Source organism: Mixophyes fleayi, chromosome 1 (genome assembly GCF_038048845.1).
Source record: "Mixophyes fleayi isolate aMixFle1 chromosome 1, aMixFle1.hap1, whole genome shotgun sequence".
Taxonomy (NCBI): domain Eukaryota; kingdom Metazoa; phylum Chordata; class Amphibia; order Anura; family Limnodynastidae; genus Mixophyes; species Mixophyes fleayi.
In genome coordinates, this window is record NC_134402.1 from 360,012,365 (window position 1) to 360,032,361 (window position 19,997).

Sequence of the window (19,997 nt, forward strand, 5' to 3'; positions counted from 1 at the left end):
AGGGTATTTGGAGGCCAAGTTAACACTTTAAATTCTTTGTCATGTTCCTCAAACCATTCCTAAACAATTTTTGCAGAGTGCATTATCCTTTTGAAAGAGGCCACTACCATCAAGGAATTCCGTTGCCATGAAGGGGTGTAATTGGTCTGCAACAATGTTTAGGTAGGTGGTATGTGTCAAAGTAACATTCATATGAATGTCACGACGCAAGGTTTCCCAGCAAAACATTGCACAGAGCATCACATTGCCTCCGTTGGCTTGCCTTCTTCCCATAGTGCATCCTGGTACCATTTCTTCCCCAGGTAAATGACTCACACGCACCCGGCCATCCACATGATGTAAAAGAAAATGTGATTCATCAGACCTGTCCACCTTTTTCCATTGCTCCATGGTCCAGTTCTGGCACTCATGTGCTCATTGTAGGCACTTTCTGCAGTGGACGGGGTCAGCATGGGCACTATGACTGTTCTGCAGTTATGCAGCCCCATACGCAGCAAGCTGCAATGCACTGTGTGATCTGATACATTTCTATCCTAGCCAGCATTAACTTTTTCAGCAATTTGTGCTTCAGCAGCTTTTCTGTGGGATTGGACCAGAAGGGCTGGCCTTTGCACCCCACGCGTATCAATTAGCCTCTGTCACTGGTTCACCGGTTGTCCTTTCTTGTACCACTTTTGATAGGTGCCAACTACTGCATACCAGGAACACCCAATAAGACTTGCTGTTTTGTAAATGCCCTGGCCCAGTTGTCTACTCATCACAATTTGGCCCTTGTCAAATTTGCTCAAATTCTTACGCTTGCCCATTTTTCCTGCTTCCAGCACATCAACTTTATGAAGTGTTCACTTGCTGCCAATATATCCCACCCCTGACAGGTGCCATTGTAACAATATCATTAGGAGCAATTCAACTTTACACAAACTGAACATTTGATTTGTAAATTAACATCAGGAACTTTGGTGGAAAGGTGGAAACATCCATATACAGCAATAAGTCACCTGAAAGCAATATAAATATATATTTCCCACTGAAGGTAAACATACTGTTTACTTAGCAATTACATAAAATGCATTTAACTAAAAGCACAGAACCAGACATAATAGCTTATGCACACGTTTTAATGCTATGCTGCCCCTTACTTGGTAAGGACAGTTAGTGTTCTAGGAAGACAAGATAACAGTACACAGCTTGTAAATTTTGGTTATCAACATTTTAAGTTACATGGGACATTCTGCTGCAGATCCAGAGTATCTAAGTTCAACACATTCCATACCCTGGCAATACTGTCTCTGCAAACCAATGAAGCACTGTATCATGGCACTGCAATCTCTATCACAGCAAACTATACCATGATTTTTGCATTTTACATACAGCTCTTGAATAAATATTAACTTACAAATATTAAGAGATGGATAGATGGTAAGACATTTTAGAAGAAAAAAAAGATTTTTCATTAAAAGAGATTTTATTGTGCAGTTTGTCAATATTAAAATAAAGACATTCTCAAGTACACATCTATAATTGTCCATAGAAATTAGGCAGAGTTACCAAGTGAAATACTATAACTCTAATTTCAATGAGCAGTTCTCAGAGACAGTTCCATGGAATCTTCCCTGCTTGACCTGTCACATGGTGGGCAGGAAGTGTGATCGCAAACACGTCACGTGATCCCATCTCTGATCATCAGCCTTTGATCTTGCTCAAATAATCATGTCGAGAGGATACAGTATGACGGCTCTATGTGCAGTACTTGTGCTGCTATTCTGCAGCATCCTGCAACATTGCTGTGCACTGCACACCAAGGGCTCGTTATCCCTGGACCAGATCACCTTCTATAAGGTAATGGGAAGATACAGTAACCCTCCTGCCTATTCATGTCCATTGTAATAACAAGCACACACTGCATGTATCATTATAACACTGTAATATGGTGTATGGTATATATATATATATATATATATATATATATATATATATATATATATATATATATATGGTCTTTAACATGTAAATTATGAAAGGGAAATATAAGATAACGGTATTTTCTTATCAGTTCAGTGATTTTATATGACATCACACATCTGCTGTTCGCTTCTTACGTTGAGACTAAAGCTTCTCTGTCACATCAAAGCCCCATATGTGGCCTGCAAACTCTATGGTTAACCCGAGGCAAACAAGCTTTTACAGCTGTTAGTGTATATTGTTTATTATTTATTGTAATGTAAAATAGTAAACATGAACTTCATATTTTCTATTCCATATACACTGTTAGTCTGTGTTTTATTTGTCTATGTGATATATGTGCATTATTTGTAGAAATAAGTAAAGCGATATACAACACTGATTAAATCATTTATATGTTCATTGTTTTTAGTGCTTCTTTAGTATCAGACAAATCTATGAAAACTCTGTGATTATCATGTACAGTCTGTAATCATTAGACCATATGATCGTTTGTATAATACAGATTTCCCATAACTAAGCAGTGGCTAATAGAGGAGATACATGACAACACGACCAATCATATGAGCTCAGGGGCTAGATTTACTAAACTGTGGGTTTGAAAAGTGGAGATGTTGCCTATAGCAACCAATCAGATTCTAGCTGTCATTTATTTAGTGCACTCTACGAAATGACAGCTAGAATCTGATTGGTTGCTATATGCAACATCTCCACTTTTTCTAACCCGCAGTTTAGTAAATATACCCCCAAGTGTCAAGTTCCTTTTAACATGGTTGGTAGCTTGAGGAGCAACCCTCATTGGTGTTCTCCAAAACTGGAGGGATATGAAAATATATTTAATATACACTATAAAAGGCTTTTAGGATGTAAAAATGTCCTTTTTGCGCTTTAAAAAGTAATTTATGCCTCATGTTGCTGTTTTAAAGAAAATAATGTAATTATATGAATATTTATCATTCCCAGACAGTGTAATTAACTATATACAAGGAGTTTAAAAAAAACCAACCACATCACTTGTATTCTATCAAAATGATGTTTTATTGGGGCTTTAACTAAATCACTTATTACTAATTAACATGAGAAGAGGAGGAAGAAATGGAAAATAGTGGGAAAAAATGGCTGTAAGGAGTACAAAAAAGAACAATCCTAAACACAAGTTCCTACACAAAAGTTGTCACACATTTGTACATTTACATTTTACACATAACAACTATACTCATTTTACAACAGCCCCATGCTGTGGGAATGCTAATTGTCAGAATCTATTTGTTGTGTTCTATTCTTGTTACTGTGCCCAAAATCAGTGCCCATAGCACCGAGCGTTGCCATGAGCTCTGTACTGATGACAACAATATATAAGGTATTTGAACTATTTGCTTTTAATGAAATAATTCAGGCGTTGAATGCTAGCCCCAGGCACAGGATTTATGGAAGATCCGGTGTACTTATATGTAGAGTTTCATGGTAACAGACTGTTTCAATAAATGGAGTAAATCTAGGCTACAGGTTTACTGCTCTTGTGTTGTGTCCCTTCTATTTCATGTTTAGTAATGACGATCAGAAAGATAATGATAGCAGTGTCTAAATGTCTAAAATATAATTGTTTCTTAATCCCAATTGTTCCCCTTATTTGTCCAATAAGAAAGTGTCAGAGACATACTCCTTTGAAAGGATTACCTTTGCAGTATATTATCCACTTCCCCTTGAATCACCTGATATATTGTTTACTAGCTGTTTTCTTATTTGTGTATAAGTGTTTAATGTGTATAATGTATATATTACATAGATCATGTTTGTGAATAGAAAGATTACCCTTCTTTTAAAGAGAGCAGCAGCATATGCACCAGGTTTGTGTCATGGGTACATCAGATAAACTTACACCCAAACGGGTCATAAGCACAAGAAAAGTTTTTAAACATTTTTGATAATGGAAAATGTGTTAGCTATTAGGTTTGATTGAAATAAAAAACTATAATGCAGCAGGTGTAATCTTCCTCATGTACGAATAAAAGTAGCGAAAAATAGTAATAATAAAATGAATGAAAAATAATACCCCACAAAATCATATAATATAGGCGCAATGAAGATTGCATTTATCAGCTTCAGAGGTAAATCTGCATTCAGCCATTAAGAAGCAGACAGCTTGTACTGCCATCCGTCATCATCATCAGTATGTATTTGCACTAGCCCTCCGGTACCCTCAAGTGATAGCGATCCTGACTGGCATATCTGCCTCTCCTTAGAGGTCTGCTTTACTCGCAATTACTCGCAATTACTCAAACACGTCCTTACTGTACTTGGCCTACATAAAACCACCCATTCCCTTCACCTTTCCACCTGTCAAGTCATAATGAGTGTCAGACGCAAACAAATCGGCATACACACATAAGTGTATAACTTCTTTTGTGTGCATGTGCTGTACGGAAAAATGCATTTTACAGTAAACAGGCAGACATGCAACCAACTCCGCTTCAGCTCCAGTGAATGCAGCCACTGTGGAAACTAAACTACTGTTAATGAGGATTCACTGAAGATGTCAGCGGCATGCAGTACAGAGTGCCATAATAATGTCCCTGTTTCCTAGAGAATTGACCGTCTCTATTCTCATAAATTGTTAGGAAACCCCTCCAGCCGGCACAACACAACCCGGAATCTACTCTGCCAGTCAGGTGTTCACTGGAGCCCCTGATGGTGGGGACAGACTGGGCCGCAGACTGACAGAGGGTCGTGAAGTGTGTACCGGCTGGGGAGAACCCAGGCAAGCGGAGTGAAGTCCACGCAGAGGTCAAGGGCCGGCAGCAGACAATAGTATCGGTAAACAAGCTGAGGTCAGGGATCACAGGCAGATAGCAGAAACGGTAAACAAGCCGAAGATCAGGGTCACAGGAAACACAAGCGAAGTCCAATTCAAAGCCAGGGGTCATACATGGGAAATCAATAGCAGTATCAGGATACAGGAACAGGAACAAGCAGGTCAGCAGAATGCCGGGACACAGGTAGGAGAGTCGCGGCGGCTGGGCACCGCTAGGCTCGTAACATAAATATTGTTTCTGTTCACAAAAAGGTTTCCTCCAATGAGTTCAGTTGACCGTGTGCCCTAAAAGAATAATTAGGAAAATGTTATATCATTTTATTGTGTAAACTAAGATAAACCCTCTTTTCTTTTCCTCACAAAATGTACTTATTCAACGGCACAAATTCATCTCATCCTTAGATCGGGATTTAGATGCAGTGTGAATTTGAAATAGATTTATTTTTTGAGTAAAATAGGTTATTTGGGGTCATAGTGTATTTTATAAAAGAGTGTTTCCCATCTCTTTCTCCATCACAGGTTATACCAAAGAGTAAGTTTGTGTTGGTAAAGTTTGACACTGAGTATCCATACGGAGAAAAGCAGGATGAGTTCAAACAGTTAGCAGAAAGTTCGTCAACCAGCAAAGAACTTCTCGTGGCTGATGTTGGAATTTCAGGTAAATCTAATGTAAATATAAATGTATGGAGTGATAACACTTACCCCAGATAGAATATGAACACTTAAGCTGGGTACACACTACAGAATTTTCCACCAACTTTTTGATTTTACATGCGTTCGATGTTCCGATCGCTCGGTCCATGGACTGCATACACACTAGCCTTGTTTAGGACGATAAAGGGAAGAGCGGACGTTCCTTTAGCAACTTTTTACAGCCATGTTGTCGTGAGCAATGACTGTAATTTCGTACTCACTGTTGTGGATCGGTCGGAGGTTTATACACACTACATAACGGAAACGAGATTGGAACGAAAATATTAAACGGTACGACCAACCAAATGAGGCGACAAGCGTTCACTTGGGCAGACTTTCGACCATCGTGTCACTGCACACACTGACCCGACTTTTGAACGAGCGGTCGTATGTCGGCTGATTTAGCCGATTATTGGACGAAAACCGTGTAGTGTGTACCTAGCTTTACTGTTGCACTGGAAAAAGGTGGTGTTGACAATAACCAGCAATGAGGTTGTAACTAACCTTTTTTTTATTTAAGCACAGTTAAGCAAATTAAGCAAACAGCTGGTTGCTTTGAATAACACAATCTTTTTCTGGTGTCCCAACTCTCATAAATGTCCCAGATAAACTGTGGCAATAATATAATTTTCTTATGGAACCTATATCTGCTCATAGCCTAAGGACATAAAGACGATTTAGAACTCACAATGAAACTATTTCCTCTCAGTCTTGTGCCAAATGCCATTTTTACACAGTAACTATCTGTTAACAGATGTTGGCGTATTGCTTTACAAATTTGACTAAAAATAACATGAGCATTGTGAAAAATAAGAAAATGATACCTGTCATAGAAGAAAACATTAAATATAAACCTAGTTTGCGTCTAAAACTGGATCTTCAACATAGATATTATGTTGCTGAAATAAAACAAAAAAGCTGTCTCGTGATCTGTATACAAAAACAAGGTCTCAGGATCTGTATACAAAATAAAACTAACTTTACCTTTGTGACTGTTAAAGCAGCAATCTCACGTAGAAGATTTGTTTTTTTTTATTTAAATAGGAAGTTGAGAACCTTTTAAACATGTATCTGTCATTTTTCTTAGCTATCCTCCTATAAATCATAATCTCCTTTTCCAAAGCTCTATGATTGACAAACAAAATGTCTGCCAGGCACAGACACAGTGGGCCTGATTCATCAAGGCACGCTTTCTGAGAGCAACCTGCGTTTAGTAGTAATTTAAATTCATCAAGGCTTGGATCTGAAGATATGTGTGCTGTTGAAATTGAGGGCAGGTCTGCTGTGCTCTACAAAAAAATTAAATACAGTTATTAGGATGTTGTTAATGTCTACAGAGCATAAAATACATTTTTACAGTTGCTTGTGCTTGCAAACACATGTTATAGCATGCATATGAGACTGTCATCACTACTGATCAGTACTTAGACTAGCCCTATAGCTAGAACAAGAGATACAGCAGAAAACAAGTAACTTTGAGATGGCCAGAGCTTGATTCGGAGTTTGGCACACCCTTATTGTACAGTAACTATGGCAAAACGCTCCTTCCCTGCCCCTTTCACTCTCCGAAATCGTATGCTTTAGTAAGTGTCCTTTGCGTTCGAGGATGGAGTGGACAGGTCTACGTCCACGGCTGTATGCCCCAGATTTGGCATGAGTGATTTTGCATACGATATACTCAAAATCGGCAGTTACGTGTCTTGAAGAATCAGGCCCAGTAAGTCTGCTCCAGAGACACATGCTCACAGCTTTCAGTATGTCTGCAGACAGAGCTCAGAGAGTCATTCCAAAGACTCTCTGCTCACTACGTCATGTACCATGTGACTGTGGTTGTGAGGGTAGTTCAGAATCATAAATCATTAATAGTGATTAGTGATAGTAGCCTGAATGAAAAAATGAGAAAAACAAGTGACATTGTGAAAGCCTACTTTTTTCTTATAGCATGCCACAGTGATTTATGTTAAAAATAAAAACTCGTGATGTTTTCATGGGACTGCTGTCTTAATTTACCTTTGCACTTGCATAAACTACATCAGAAACTAGCTAGCTGTACAGTATTGAAGCTGTGTTGATTTATTACATTTTTCAGATGGGAGGCAGCCTGACAAACCTGTGTGATAGTGAGACAATTTCAGACGTTATCTTTATTTACTACCTTGTACTCACTGCTGAGAGTCCAGCATCCAGATCCTGTTTTTAAAGACTGTGCACTTAAAAGCTTTGTGTGTTCGCACCATTTCTCTATCTCAGTTTTTGTGGTAAAGAATCAAAGCACTTTCCCAACACAGTATACAATGTGCATACAGGGCCGGTGCTAGGGTCCGTGGCGCCCTAGGCACATTTTCAAAATCGGTGCCCCCCGCCCCGCGTCCCCCGCCCAACCCCCGGCACATTTTCAAAATCGGTGCCCCCACCCTGCACACTTACAAAAAAGTGTGTAAGTGTGTAGGGTGGGGGCGCCGATTTTGAAAATGTGCGTCTTTCCTTACCTTAACTTACCTCCTCTCTGCTCCGTCTGCTCCCCTCCACTCACTGACACTGTCGGGCCATGATGATGATGTCATGCCCGACAGTCAGTCAGTGAGTGGAGGGGAGCAGACGAAGCAGAGAGGCGGTGGTGGTGAGCAAAAGTCCCTCTCCCCCTCCCTGTGGATGTATTTGAAGCTATGCGGCGGCCGTGAAAGGTATGGTCAGCGGTCGCTGCACAGTTTTAAAGGAATTTTTAATCTGTGGCGCCCTCCAGGTGCCCTCCAGAGGCCGGCGCCCTAGGCAAGTGCCTAACCTTGCCTAATGGGAGCGCCGGGCCTGTGTGCATAGCATTTCACAAGAGCTGTCTTTGACTCTTACCTACTTTTGAAAAATCATTTCAGGGAGACTGCACAAGTAACAGCTAGGTGTATCGCACAGGGTGTGTGTCTAGTTCCACCCTTGGGCGCCATGGGCATGTCCAGCAGCACCAAGTTGAACCTACAGTACTTTTCAAGTAATCCTTCAGTTACAAATCAATATTCTACCATTATAAGATGCACATCACAGAGTGCTTAACAGGTTTGTTTTCTGTAGACACAGTGACCACATAGTCAATAGAAACATAACATCCCTCCTGCATTTTGCTTTCCCCTGTGACACACCTTGTTGTGTACCTTCACAGGTCACCAGCAGCTTCCTGGCTGCCTGTCTTCAGATTTCTGTTCCCTTCCCTCTTCCTGCTCTTGTGCACTCAATGAAAAATGCCAACCATCAGTATTGCACTTTGACCCATAGGGGACTCTTGTGTCTGCTTCTTTCAGGGATCAGTGGTTTTATTCCACCACATACGCCTGGGTGAGAGGCATTCTGAGAGGACTTCCAGGAAACAGGCAAAACCATGTGGCCCTTCAAGAGGCCATTCAATCCCTTATTTAGTAGTTAAAAAAAGAAAAAAGTTGGGCTTTTTACTCAGACCTCTTCCGGATCCAGAAGCCAGGTGGCTCCTTCTGACCTATTTGAACTTAAAATCCCTAAATATGCAGTTGAGGGTGGACAGGGTCAAGATGGAGTCTTTATGGTCCGTCATCAACTGCATTGAACGGGACGAATTCATGGTGTCCCTGGACATCAAGGACCCGTACCTGTGTGTTCCAATATGAGAAGGTCATCAATGCTTTCTCCAATTTGCTGTTCAATCTTACCATTATCATTTTCGGGCCCTGCCCTTCAGCCTGGTGTAAGCGCTGAGGCTGCACACCAAGTATGTGGCTTTTCATATCCAAGTGTGATGTTCGGTCTATTCCTTGATGATCTGCTAATGAAGGGTCTTACTTTGGTACCATGCTCAAGAGACAACACGTGTAAAGCTGGGTGCACACTGCAGAAAATTTCTCCCAATGAGATATCTGTAACAATTTTACCAACCACTGAAAGTCCCGATGAGCATGCCGATTCATGTGTACACAACTGCATTATTTACCTTCAGATCTGTGCTCCTCATCAGTCATAACCATCTGCTGAAAGATCGTGACTCTATAAACTCCATAGAGATCTGCCTACACTGCTGGTCGTGAGGGCATACACACTTCAGAATTTCCCGACATCGTTCCAGCGTTGATAGTAATTTTTAGTCAATTTCTAAAATCAAATCAAACGATATGATGTGCTTTGGTATGATAAAACATGATCTTGGGAGCGTACACACTAATGCGATTTCGAACGAACAGTCGTTTATTGTGTGATCGGAATGATCATTGGGTGAAAAACCTGTAGTGTGTACCCAGCTTTAGAATTGCACAGTTGGATTATCAATTTTAAGAAGTCCAACCTGAGCCAGGAATTACCACAGGGTCTGCAAGATCTACATCTCCTGGTGTGAATTGAAGGGTGTACCTCCTTCTTCTTTCAGGTTGAACCGGTTACAGCAGTTTCTGTAGGACAGTGTGGAAAGGGGGTTAAAACTCAATTTGTTAAAGGTCCAGGTTTCAACCCTTTTATTTCAGAGAAAAATGAGTCTTTTACCTGCGGTGCAGACCTTCTTAGAGGAAATTATGCATGTACAACCTCCGTACAACCCCTCAGTGGCTCTGTGTTATTTCAGTCTGGTGCTGACTGCCTTGCAGCACCTTTCTTTTGAAACAATTGGTTCAATGTTGTTAAAATTCCTTACCTGGAAGACTGTCTTCCTGATGGCTATGTCTTCTGAGTTTCTGAGCTGGGTGCTTGGTCTTGTAGATCACCGTTCCTTATCTTTCATGAGGATACAATGGTACTTGGGATCAAGCCTTCCTTTCAGACCAAGTTGGTATCACTATTCTACCTGAAACAGGAAATTGTGATTCTGGACTTGGACCGGCTTAAGTCTCCAGAGGAACAATGCGATGAAGGTGGATGAAGGTCTGTCCTTATGAACCTGTGTGGATAGGACGAATGACTTGCACAGGACATATGACCTGTTTATCTTCTTTGGTGTATAAAAAAGAGGCAGGCCAGACTAACCTCTTCTTCTGTAATTTGCCAGGCTTACATCGGGGAGAGACAGCCTGTTTCCACTAGATCAGTGGGTGCCTTTTGGGTGTTGCGGCATGTGGCCTCCGCTGTGTAGCTGTGCCAGGCAGCCACCTGGTCTTCAGTGCACACCTTCACAAAGTTCTACAGGTCCAATACTTTTGCATCCAAGGATGCCTGTTTTGGATGTAAGATGTTGCGCACCGTTAATTCTGGGCGTACTCTCCCTTAGAGAAGCTTTGGGACATCCCCAGTGTTCCAGTGTTACCCATGGATGAAATAGAAAATGGGATTTTTGTACTTAAGTTATATTCATTTCAATTAATTAATTTGCCTTGCAGCACATTTCTTTTGAAACAATTGGTTCGATGCAGTTAAAATTATTTACCTGGAAGACTGTCTTCCTGTTGGCTATGTCTTCTGAGTTTCGGAGCTGCGTACCTTGTCTTGTAGACACTGGACACCAACCCTTTTTTCTTCTGTTCTGGTTTTTGATCTTCATTGTTATTGATATTAAGATTCGGGTTTTTGAGGGAGAATTTTGTATTCTCCTCTTCCTCTAGTTCTCTGCTAATGTTTCTGTCCTTCAAGGCTTTGTTATACAAATGTAGAATGTAGTAAATGGGGTATTGGGTGGGGGCTTTAATTTCAGCGCTAAATTTAAAAGTGCCAAGGCTCCAGCAACCACTGTCTGTACCCCTGCCTTGCAGTGTCCTCCATTGGATTCAGAAAAAAGTATTTAATGTAAGTACAAAAATCCCAGTTTTTTTAAATAAAATTGTCAATGAAAAAATATTTTCAGCAATTTGCAAACCTGATTCAGAACACTGTGAATGGGAGCTCCCCTATTTTCTCCCCCATTAAAGGAAAACAGATAGTGATTCACAAGAGAATGAAGTGTCTTTTACATTTCTGTCTCCATTACTGAAGTCATTGGGCCTGAGTCATTAAGGAGAGCTAAGCATAAAAAAGAAGTAACTTTGTACCTGGGCAAAACCATGTTGCATTGGAGGGGAAGTAAATTTAAAATGTGGGGACAGATTTATAGTTGGGGTGGGGAATGTCCTAGATCAATTGTAAATTTTAGTGTAAAATTAAAGCCATCAAGCATTTGTATGCTAGATGAAAAAACAGCCAGTATTTAACTTATTTGCAAAATAATAAACTATTTTGCACCCCTTGCATTATAACATGGTTTGTCCCAGAGAACATTTTCTCCTTCTTTTGCCTTACTTTCCTTAATGACTCGGACCCATTGTGTCTTAGCAAACTCTCAGTCTTTGATTAAATTTTGGCATCCGTGAAAATGCCCACTTCCATAGTTCACAATACATGGAAATAGGACACAATTTCTGAATTGTGTCATCTTGCCACAGAGGGTAGAGCCAACCACTTCTAGTACTGACCAGCATCAGGGAGATTGCAGTGTTTTTGAGATAACCTTTTATTTCGTGTGTCTCCTGGATATTCCGGGAGAGTTGGCAAGTTTGGATACATGTACTGTTTATCATGGATTGAGCCATTTACTGGGAAGCCATCATCTTTTGTCCCAGTACCAATCTTCTGTATGCTCAGTCCCTGGGCTTTCACATTACAAAGACAATCCAAAGAAAATGGCACCATGCTTGCATGCAGAGGTGTGATGTCTAACGGTATACAGAAATGTTAAATGGCAAGGAGACACTGGATTTGAGTAGGCAGAGCTGGAGCTGGTGCCCATGCCTCCACACCAATGGAACATACCTAGAAAACAGATTTCTCCTTGGGGCAACAACTGTGGGCTACAAAAAGAGACTTAGGGACAGTGAATTAATCAAGTTCCTTGTTTACATGTTTTAGGAAGGCTTAGTAGGCAATAAAAAATAGAAACAGAATGGATCTCCACACACAGCTACAAAAGAATTATCAATTTCTCTGCTGTATCCTTGGTATGCATGTGCATAAAATGTTAATGTACTGATAAATTTAAAGGGAACATTCAGCTATGGATCTACTCTCAGCTGGTTTGAGTCACAGGCTGGGTATAAGGAAGGTGGGGGTCCTTTCCATGAGTAACCTGTTATTATTATACATTAACATATCTGTCAAGTCTACTCTTGCAGGAATCAATGATGGAGAACAGTAAAACTGGTAGCTTTGGCGGCTATAGTAAGATAACATTGGTAGTCTGAAAGGAAGTACTCCACCTTCCTGTTTTGGAGAGGTTCAACTGAGGACAAGGAGGAAATGTTCTCGGCTGAATATCTCCTTTAACTGCAATCAGTTAAGTATATAAATAGGAACTACAGCTGCCACAAATCCATATGTAGAGAATCCTTTAAAATAGATTGGCTCAAAATTTTGCCTATTATACAAAGCAACAAACTAAAAACCCTGAAATGTTCAGTAATACACTAAGTGAATAGGTCTGTTTGTACATTAAAAGTACAATGCAAGTGTATCCCTAATGAGCTTTATAGAAAATAAATAGCAGTTAGACAGGAAGATTTGGCTCCAGAAAGCCAGTTGGGAGATACCCAAATATATTATTGCATTCGTATTAAACTTCAGCATTACTACTGGCACAGAGCTTCTAAAGAACAGATGTCTGTTTTGACATTACTCAGTGTGACAGTCTATTGATTTAAAGGGTTTATTCCTGTGAAGGATAGACTTTATGGTTAGATTAACAAACACAATAATGTTCTGGAGCTTTTGCTAGCGTTTAGCTAGACATTAACAAGAATTAAACGAGTTGTCTGCAGGATATTTTTCTAATAAAGGAATAGATCAGCTTCTAGCAAGAACAGTTACTTAACATAAACAGGCCACCTGTCTTCATAATTTGTTATTGTATTCATTTAGTAGTGCTAGTGCCTCTGTCTTTAAGTACTCCGAGAAGGACATGTTTTAAATACAGAATACCTTTGTTTGAACTTGTTTGTACTTAAATTAGAATTTACGTTTCACGTTTTTACATCTCCTTTATATTCTCCCATTCTTTAACACTTGCCTAACAAGTCTGGTGTTCATAATCCAGAAACTATTCCCTGTCAATGTGTGTTCTATTATAAAAAGTAAAAAAATGGAGGTGTTGCCCATAGCAACCAATCAGATTCTAGCTATCTTTTATCTAACACATTCTAAAAAATAATAGCTAGAATATGAGTGGATGCTACCTTCACTTTTCCTTCTAAACGATTTAATAAATCCACTACTCAGTCTCCCTTGAAATGTACCTATTTCCTACAGACAGTGGAATGAGCCATCAATTTATTGGAAACAAGTGATATCACTGAGCCATGAGGCAGATTTCCTAGTGTGTTCATAGGCTATTCCTATTAATATTGTTTCAACTAACAATATTTTGCTTCAACTAATACGAAATTAGTAGATTTTAAGGCAAAATACATGTTCTGGTTCACTTAAAAGAACTATAGATATATATATATATATATATATATAGATATATATAGATATATATAGATATATATATATATATATATATATATATATATATATATATATTCATCTTTCATTGTTCACTTTTAGAAGTGTCTTTTTAATTTTTTAATTTAAATTACAATTACATTGTGTCAACTTGGCAGAAAAGTAAATATAGCCTATTTTGTCCCTTCCATCTCTTGCATTGGTGTAGTGTTTCTCATTATTTTAAACACAAATAGTGTCTGATTCATTATTAGATATGTCACCAATGTGGAAATCAATTATTTAGAAGCTTTGCTTGTTAAATTAAATTTGCATAATTTTACTGCTCCGCTTTCCCAAAAACCTGCTGCCTGAGACAGCTTTTGCCTCACCGGCCCATGCCTGGTGCTGATCAGGGGCGGGCTGGCCCTGGGCCGCTCAGTCAGACTGCTCTTAGAGCCGGGGGGTAGGCCGGCTGGCCTCCCCCCGGATGCAATATTGCACATTTTCACCGGCGGCCGCATCACATGACAGGCGATGCGGCCGCATCCCGTGTTATGGGATGCGGCCGTCTGTGTGCCCCCCGGGCTTCCCTCTCCCAGCCCTCGCCTGGTGCTGATAAACACTTTTATGGACTGAATATCTGTTATACCTACGTGCCATACCCTATTAAAATAGGATATTCTCCTACGAATTAAATTTATCAGTGTTAAACTTTTTCTGAGCAGACACCTTTATCCAGTCCATAAGTTATAGAACTAAGGTCTCAGCTTTAACGAGTAAACAGCTACATCTCTGTGTATGGTATTATATTGTAAGTCATGGATGTGGGCATTTTTCTTACAAGTGATTATAAAGCCACATTTTTGAGGTATAAAGTGGTATTCCTCTTTGTAGAGCATGCACATAATAGATCACTGCAATACTTTCAGGGCTTTTGTTATACTGTCCTTGTTCTTGTACAGATTATGGAGATAAACTTAACATGGAGCTGGGTGAACGCTACAAGCAGGATAACGAAAACTTCCCATACTTCTATCTGTTTGTGAACGGTGACATTGATAATCCTATCCCTTACGCTGGAGTGGTTAAGACCAGCGCTATCCAGCATTGGTTGAAGACTCATGGGGTGTATTTGGGCATGCCGGGATGCCTTGAGGAATATGATAAATTGGCTGGAGAATTCCTAATGTCCATCAATATAGGAGAGAGGAGTGAACTGCTGAAGAAAGGCCATGCCATGCTGGCAGATGTTGGAGAGCCGGAAAAACAGTCCGCAGAGCAATATATAAAGATCATGAGCAAAATCCTGGATCAGGGGGAGAACTTTGCTAACAGTGAGTTTGAACGTATTGCAAAACTGATCGACAAAAACAAGATGAGCGATTTTAAGAAGGAGGATCTGCAAAAGAGGCTTAATATCCTCAGCAGCTTCCAAAGCAAAACTCAATACAAAGAGGAGCTCTGATCAGGACTTCATGTGCTTGTATCCAAACTGCATTTCTTCAGACTTAATTTTCCGGTACAAGAAACCATTTTGACACGTACAGCACCATACTCAGAACATTGGGGACTGCTTGTATTAATTACAGTCCTGAGAGCTTGCTAACGTATCTTTTCTTAAGTTTTCAGATATACACTATTACATTCCATTAAAGGAACATTTTAGTATATTTTGCAACCCATGGCTTATAGAAGACTTCTTTTTACATTTTTTAAATATTTTTTGCATATCAATCTGTATCCAGCCAATTATTAATGCATCTGATTGGACAGCTGTCCTGGCTTGTACTGTCAGCTACTTTGGAAAACTTCCACTGAAAAACTATATGGTTACAGGCACCAGCAAAGGAGAGTTTTTCCCAAGTCACTTTGGAGAAGTATTTCTTGAAGCTAGTCAGATGTTTACAAGTTCTATGTGCATGTCATATACTGGACATATATATATAGATGGTCAACTTTTCATTTTACAGTTGTAATTTCTGATGCAGTTATAGTTTGACAGATTTCTATGTTATACTTTGGGTGGCAGTTCCCACAAACTGCTTTGCAGTAATTTTTAAAATGGCAATTTTATTAAAGACAAAGCCCATCAGGTTTTGTTTTTAAAAAAATAACTGCAAAGCGCAGAGAATCTGCGTTTCGTTGAAACTGCCTCTTAGTAAATATACCCCTTTGTCTGTGATGCAGTATTAACCTGTTAATTGGAGATGGAGCTGCTCGTTAATTGTTAGATCTTGCAAGTTCTGACTCTTATAATTTTAAGATATTTTCCCTCTGTGCTCTGTTGTTTATTGGATACTTGCATTTGTAACCAGCATTTTTTATTTCAATATATGCCCCAAGATAACACAGTACATTTAAGGATTGATGAGCCCTACTAATACACATGACTTTCATAGCTCAGAACACTCATGTACCAAAACCTTTCAGGTATTTGAAATGATATAGATTGTATAGATTGTAGATTCCATTATTAAGGTGCTTGTTTGTTTCTTAGGAACTATAGATGTTTGTTGTAGTGTAATCATAGATTGTATCAATTGTTAATGCTACCTTAGATTGGTGTCAAATGTCAGCGATTGATCGCTGCATTTTCCAGCAATACAGACATGGAAAAGATTTACAACTATAGAATAGAGGTCAGTGACTGTAGTGTGGAACTGCCCCTAAAAGCATTTTTCTCCGGAAACATTACCTGAGTTTTTGGCAGAGACCATCAGATATGACCATAGGCCCACAACTGGTTACATATGGATAGTAAATTATGCTGAAGAATTCTAATGCTGCACACCTGTACATACACTGTATATTTACACTAGTGGTATGTGCCTATGTCTGTAGAGACAATTTTAAAACACCAATGATTTGTGTTATATAGTATCACTACTCTAGATTGAAGTGTGCCTCCTATTTACAAGGAATGTATACATTTGATTTAAGATAGCCTTGATTGTTTTGCAGCCTACATCCACAGAAGATCTGTGGTTCTCCAAGATGTTTGAAACAACCTCCCTGCCGCGTTCCTTTAAAAAACTGTGTGCAAGTGTACCTAGAAGAATTAATGCTGGTTTGAAGGCAATGGGTGGTCACACCAAATATTGATTTGATTTTGATTTCTCTTCTTTTCATTCACTTTGCATTTTGTTAATTGATAAAAAAATAAACTATTAACACTTCTATTTTTTAAAGCATTCTTACTTTGCAGCATTTTTTCCACACCTGCCTAAAACTTTTCCACAGTATTGTGTATATATAACCATAATTGATATAACCACAGATCAATAGTGTAAAAACATACATTCATAATTGTGGTTCCTCACACAATGGTTTGTTTGATGTAATTTAACCATACATCAAATACAATTCTTGTGAACATAATTATATAACTAATCACGATACAACTAGTCATGGGTGATTCCTGATTTTGGTTGGGCCAGATAATTTTTTCAGTTGTAACACAAGATCAGATAGATTGCATTCACTGTCAACCCACAACTACTTATAAATTGACAAATGTACGCAAATGTTTTCATGCCTTGCAGAATTATATGGTAGAACAGACACTGCAAGCTAGGTACATCTCTCAGACTACTTTATCCATGAGAGACTGTTATAACTTGTGACATAAGGGAAAGGCTTCTTAGTTTCTGTGATTTCCTGTGACAATATTGGCGCCTGTGTTGTTAATCTGTTAATCCCTTTAATACTGAAAAGGTCTATGACCTTTCAATCGAAGTGTTAAAGCCATCTTTTCAGTGGCTTAAAATAATCAGGATACAGCAAAGATTGTAATGGCTTAAAATAATCAGAATACAGCAAAGATTCTAACAACATAACTAGTGCTCTCTTGTGAACCTTTTCTTGTCAGTTTGATTATTGCTGCAATCTGACTCGGTGTTTGTTGTGTGTGTGTTGTGTGTGTATGTGCGTGCACAAAAGTTTTACCTTCAGTATTGTTTCTGATGTACAGCTTTACAAATAAAAAGCAATAAAAGATCCCAGGCTTCTGTCTGCATTTGTATGTATATAAAATAACTGAAGCAGAGTTTGAGTGACCGCGTTTGGTTTCAGTGCAGAAATTTACTGTGTAGATTGGTTGATTCATCCTCAGGAGGTTGACCAGTCATGTCACAGTAATTTGGATTACTGAAGTCTTAGCTTTCAGATCCCAACCTTTAAAACTAAAATAATAAATACATATACACAGTACACTTGTACAGCTCATTCACTTTTGCTGCTAATATTGATGGGACAGAGTAAGTCATGTTTAAAGATTCTTATCAATGACGTGGAAAACAGTAAACCGAACAGTGCACAGATGGTATGTGGCCAAGGCAGTATTTCATTTTGTTATGAAGATTACCTGAGGCCAAATATGAAAACCTTCAAGTACAAGTTTCCATTGCAAAGACAAGTGTATGTTTTGTATCGCAGTTGAAGATTTTTCCCTGTAGCTAAAATAGTTCCGGATAAATACGACAGTCATTGTAATGTTAAAAGCTTTATCTATTCATGGAGAAAAATTCTAGAGTCATGAAGAACCAATAAAAATGAGGACACACACCATTCCTCCATTTGGAGCTCATGTAGAGTTGGATGTATGTTTTTTTTTTCTGTTTGTGTAATATCTGCGCATTCATACCCCAATACAGACTGTATGGCAGAATGGCAGAACAGAAATTCTACTGCTTTTTGGGTGGTGCTCAGACATTTTATTATACATTTCACATAGTAACATATTAAGGACCAGTCATTTTGCATCTTGTATTTATCAATTAAATAATTCATCCAATTAACATAGAAACAAAATGATAGAGTGGTTTATGATTCTGTGACTGGCATCCACTTCCACTGTCATAAACTGTTTCAGCCTTGGAGTCATCTGAAGCCCAGATGCCTAGAATAATGTTTGGTATAAAGAACATGCAATACGAGAGACTTGATAGAAATTATGATTCACAGACCTATTCCAGACTGTCGGCTGGTTTGAGCCTAAAGAAACACCCCATGGTCGTTTGTGCCTCCTACTACAGTACTGGCGCTGTACTGTATTCCAGCTCATCAGTTTCTCCATTCCGGTTCCGTCACTACTTTGTTGCTGGTAAATACTGATCCAGGGAAAGAAAGAAATGCTTTTGAGGGGCACTCAGGATACATAGATCAATGAATAAAAACATAAATTTTATTGGTATGTATAAAATAAAACAAATGAATACTCCTCCTAATGAAAAGCTAGCGAAATATTAAAAACAAAAAGACATATAAAGTGAATTAAAAGTCACAGTATCTACTGCGATGGCTCGGTGCTCCTGTCCCAATTTGAATAATAGTGGTTAAATACCGTAAATTGTCATATGTAGCTGTAGGGTTATGGGGCTAATGTCTCTATATATGTTGAATTAGAAACAATCCTAGTCAGATTGTCTCTCAATTAAACAAATAAATTCTATTATACTGATCTATCTCCCCCTAGATAGATTTAATTAACCACATATAAAAGAATTTGTTGTTCATCTCATACTGGGTTATTAATCTGTATTCAAAGCAAGTAATTGTTAAGTCCTAAATATGATCACTTAATACCTGATAAATATTACAAAGTGGCAATACTCAATCTTTGAAGAGGGAATTAATATTCACTGGCACTCACTCAATGAATTGTTAGATTGTTGCTGTCACAAAATAGCAGCAATAAATCTTAACAGCGGTTATTAGTGGTAATATGAACAGAGGATCTAGTCCCTCTTACTGATCCACTATTGTTAATTTACCAAGTGTTAAAGAATCTAAGCATAGTAATGACACAAACAAAATGACCACTAATTCCTATACCTGTTCTCTATTCTTAAATAAAAACCCTTGATCTTGTATAAATCAGATCTAAACAATGTGTATGCTTGAACAGTAAACTATCGCAGAGTCACAAATCCTTAAAAGGGTTAATATTGGTATTGAGAACAGCGGATTCATTGAGTGAGTGCCAGTTTTCATTTGTTTTATTTTATACATACCAATAAAATTTATGTTTTTATACATGATTAATTCATTGATCTATGAATCCTGAGTGCCCCTCAAAAGCATTTCTTTCTTTCCCTGGTATACATTCCTTCAAGTGTTAGGGAGCACCACTCAGTAGTCCCTC

At 38.8% G+C, this 19,997-nt stretch overlaps 1 protein-coding gene across 1 annotated transcript; it reads left to right on the plus strand.

Moving 5' to 3' along the window:
* Positions 1–1,613: 1,613 nt before the first annotated feature.
* Positions 1,614–17,852, plus strand: ERP29 (endoplasmic reticulum protein 29). The gene is made up of 3 exons (XM_075192904.1): positions 1,614–1,839; positions 5,294–5,432; positions 14,818–17,852. The coding sequence occupies exons 1-3, from the start codon at positions 1,711–1,713 to the stop codon at positions 15,318–15,320; spliced, it is 771 nt and encodes a 256-aa protein (XP_075049005.1). The 5' UTR covers positions 1,614–1,710; the 3' UTR covers positions 15,321–17,852.
* The last annotated feature ends 2,145 nt before the right edge of the window (positions 17,853–19,997 follow it).

Bases quoted from the DNA above. Each gene is read 5' to 3' on its own strand.
- ERP29 (XM_075192904.1), top strand. From the start codon at position 1,711: ATGTCGAGAGGATACAGTATGACGGCTCTATGTGCAGTACTTGTGCTG. The intron at 1,840-5,293 runs GTAATGGGAAGA...TCTCCATCACAG, and splicing joins ACCAGATCACCTTCTATAAG to GTTATACCAAAGAGTAAGTT. The intron at 5,433-14,817 runs GTAAATCTAATG...GTTCTTGTACAG, and splicing joins GGCTGATGTTGGAATTTCAG to ATTATGGAGATAAACTTAAC.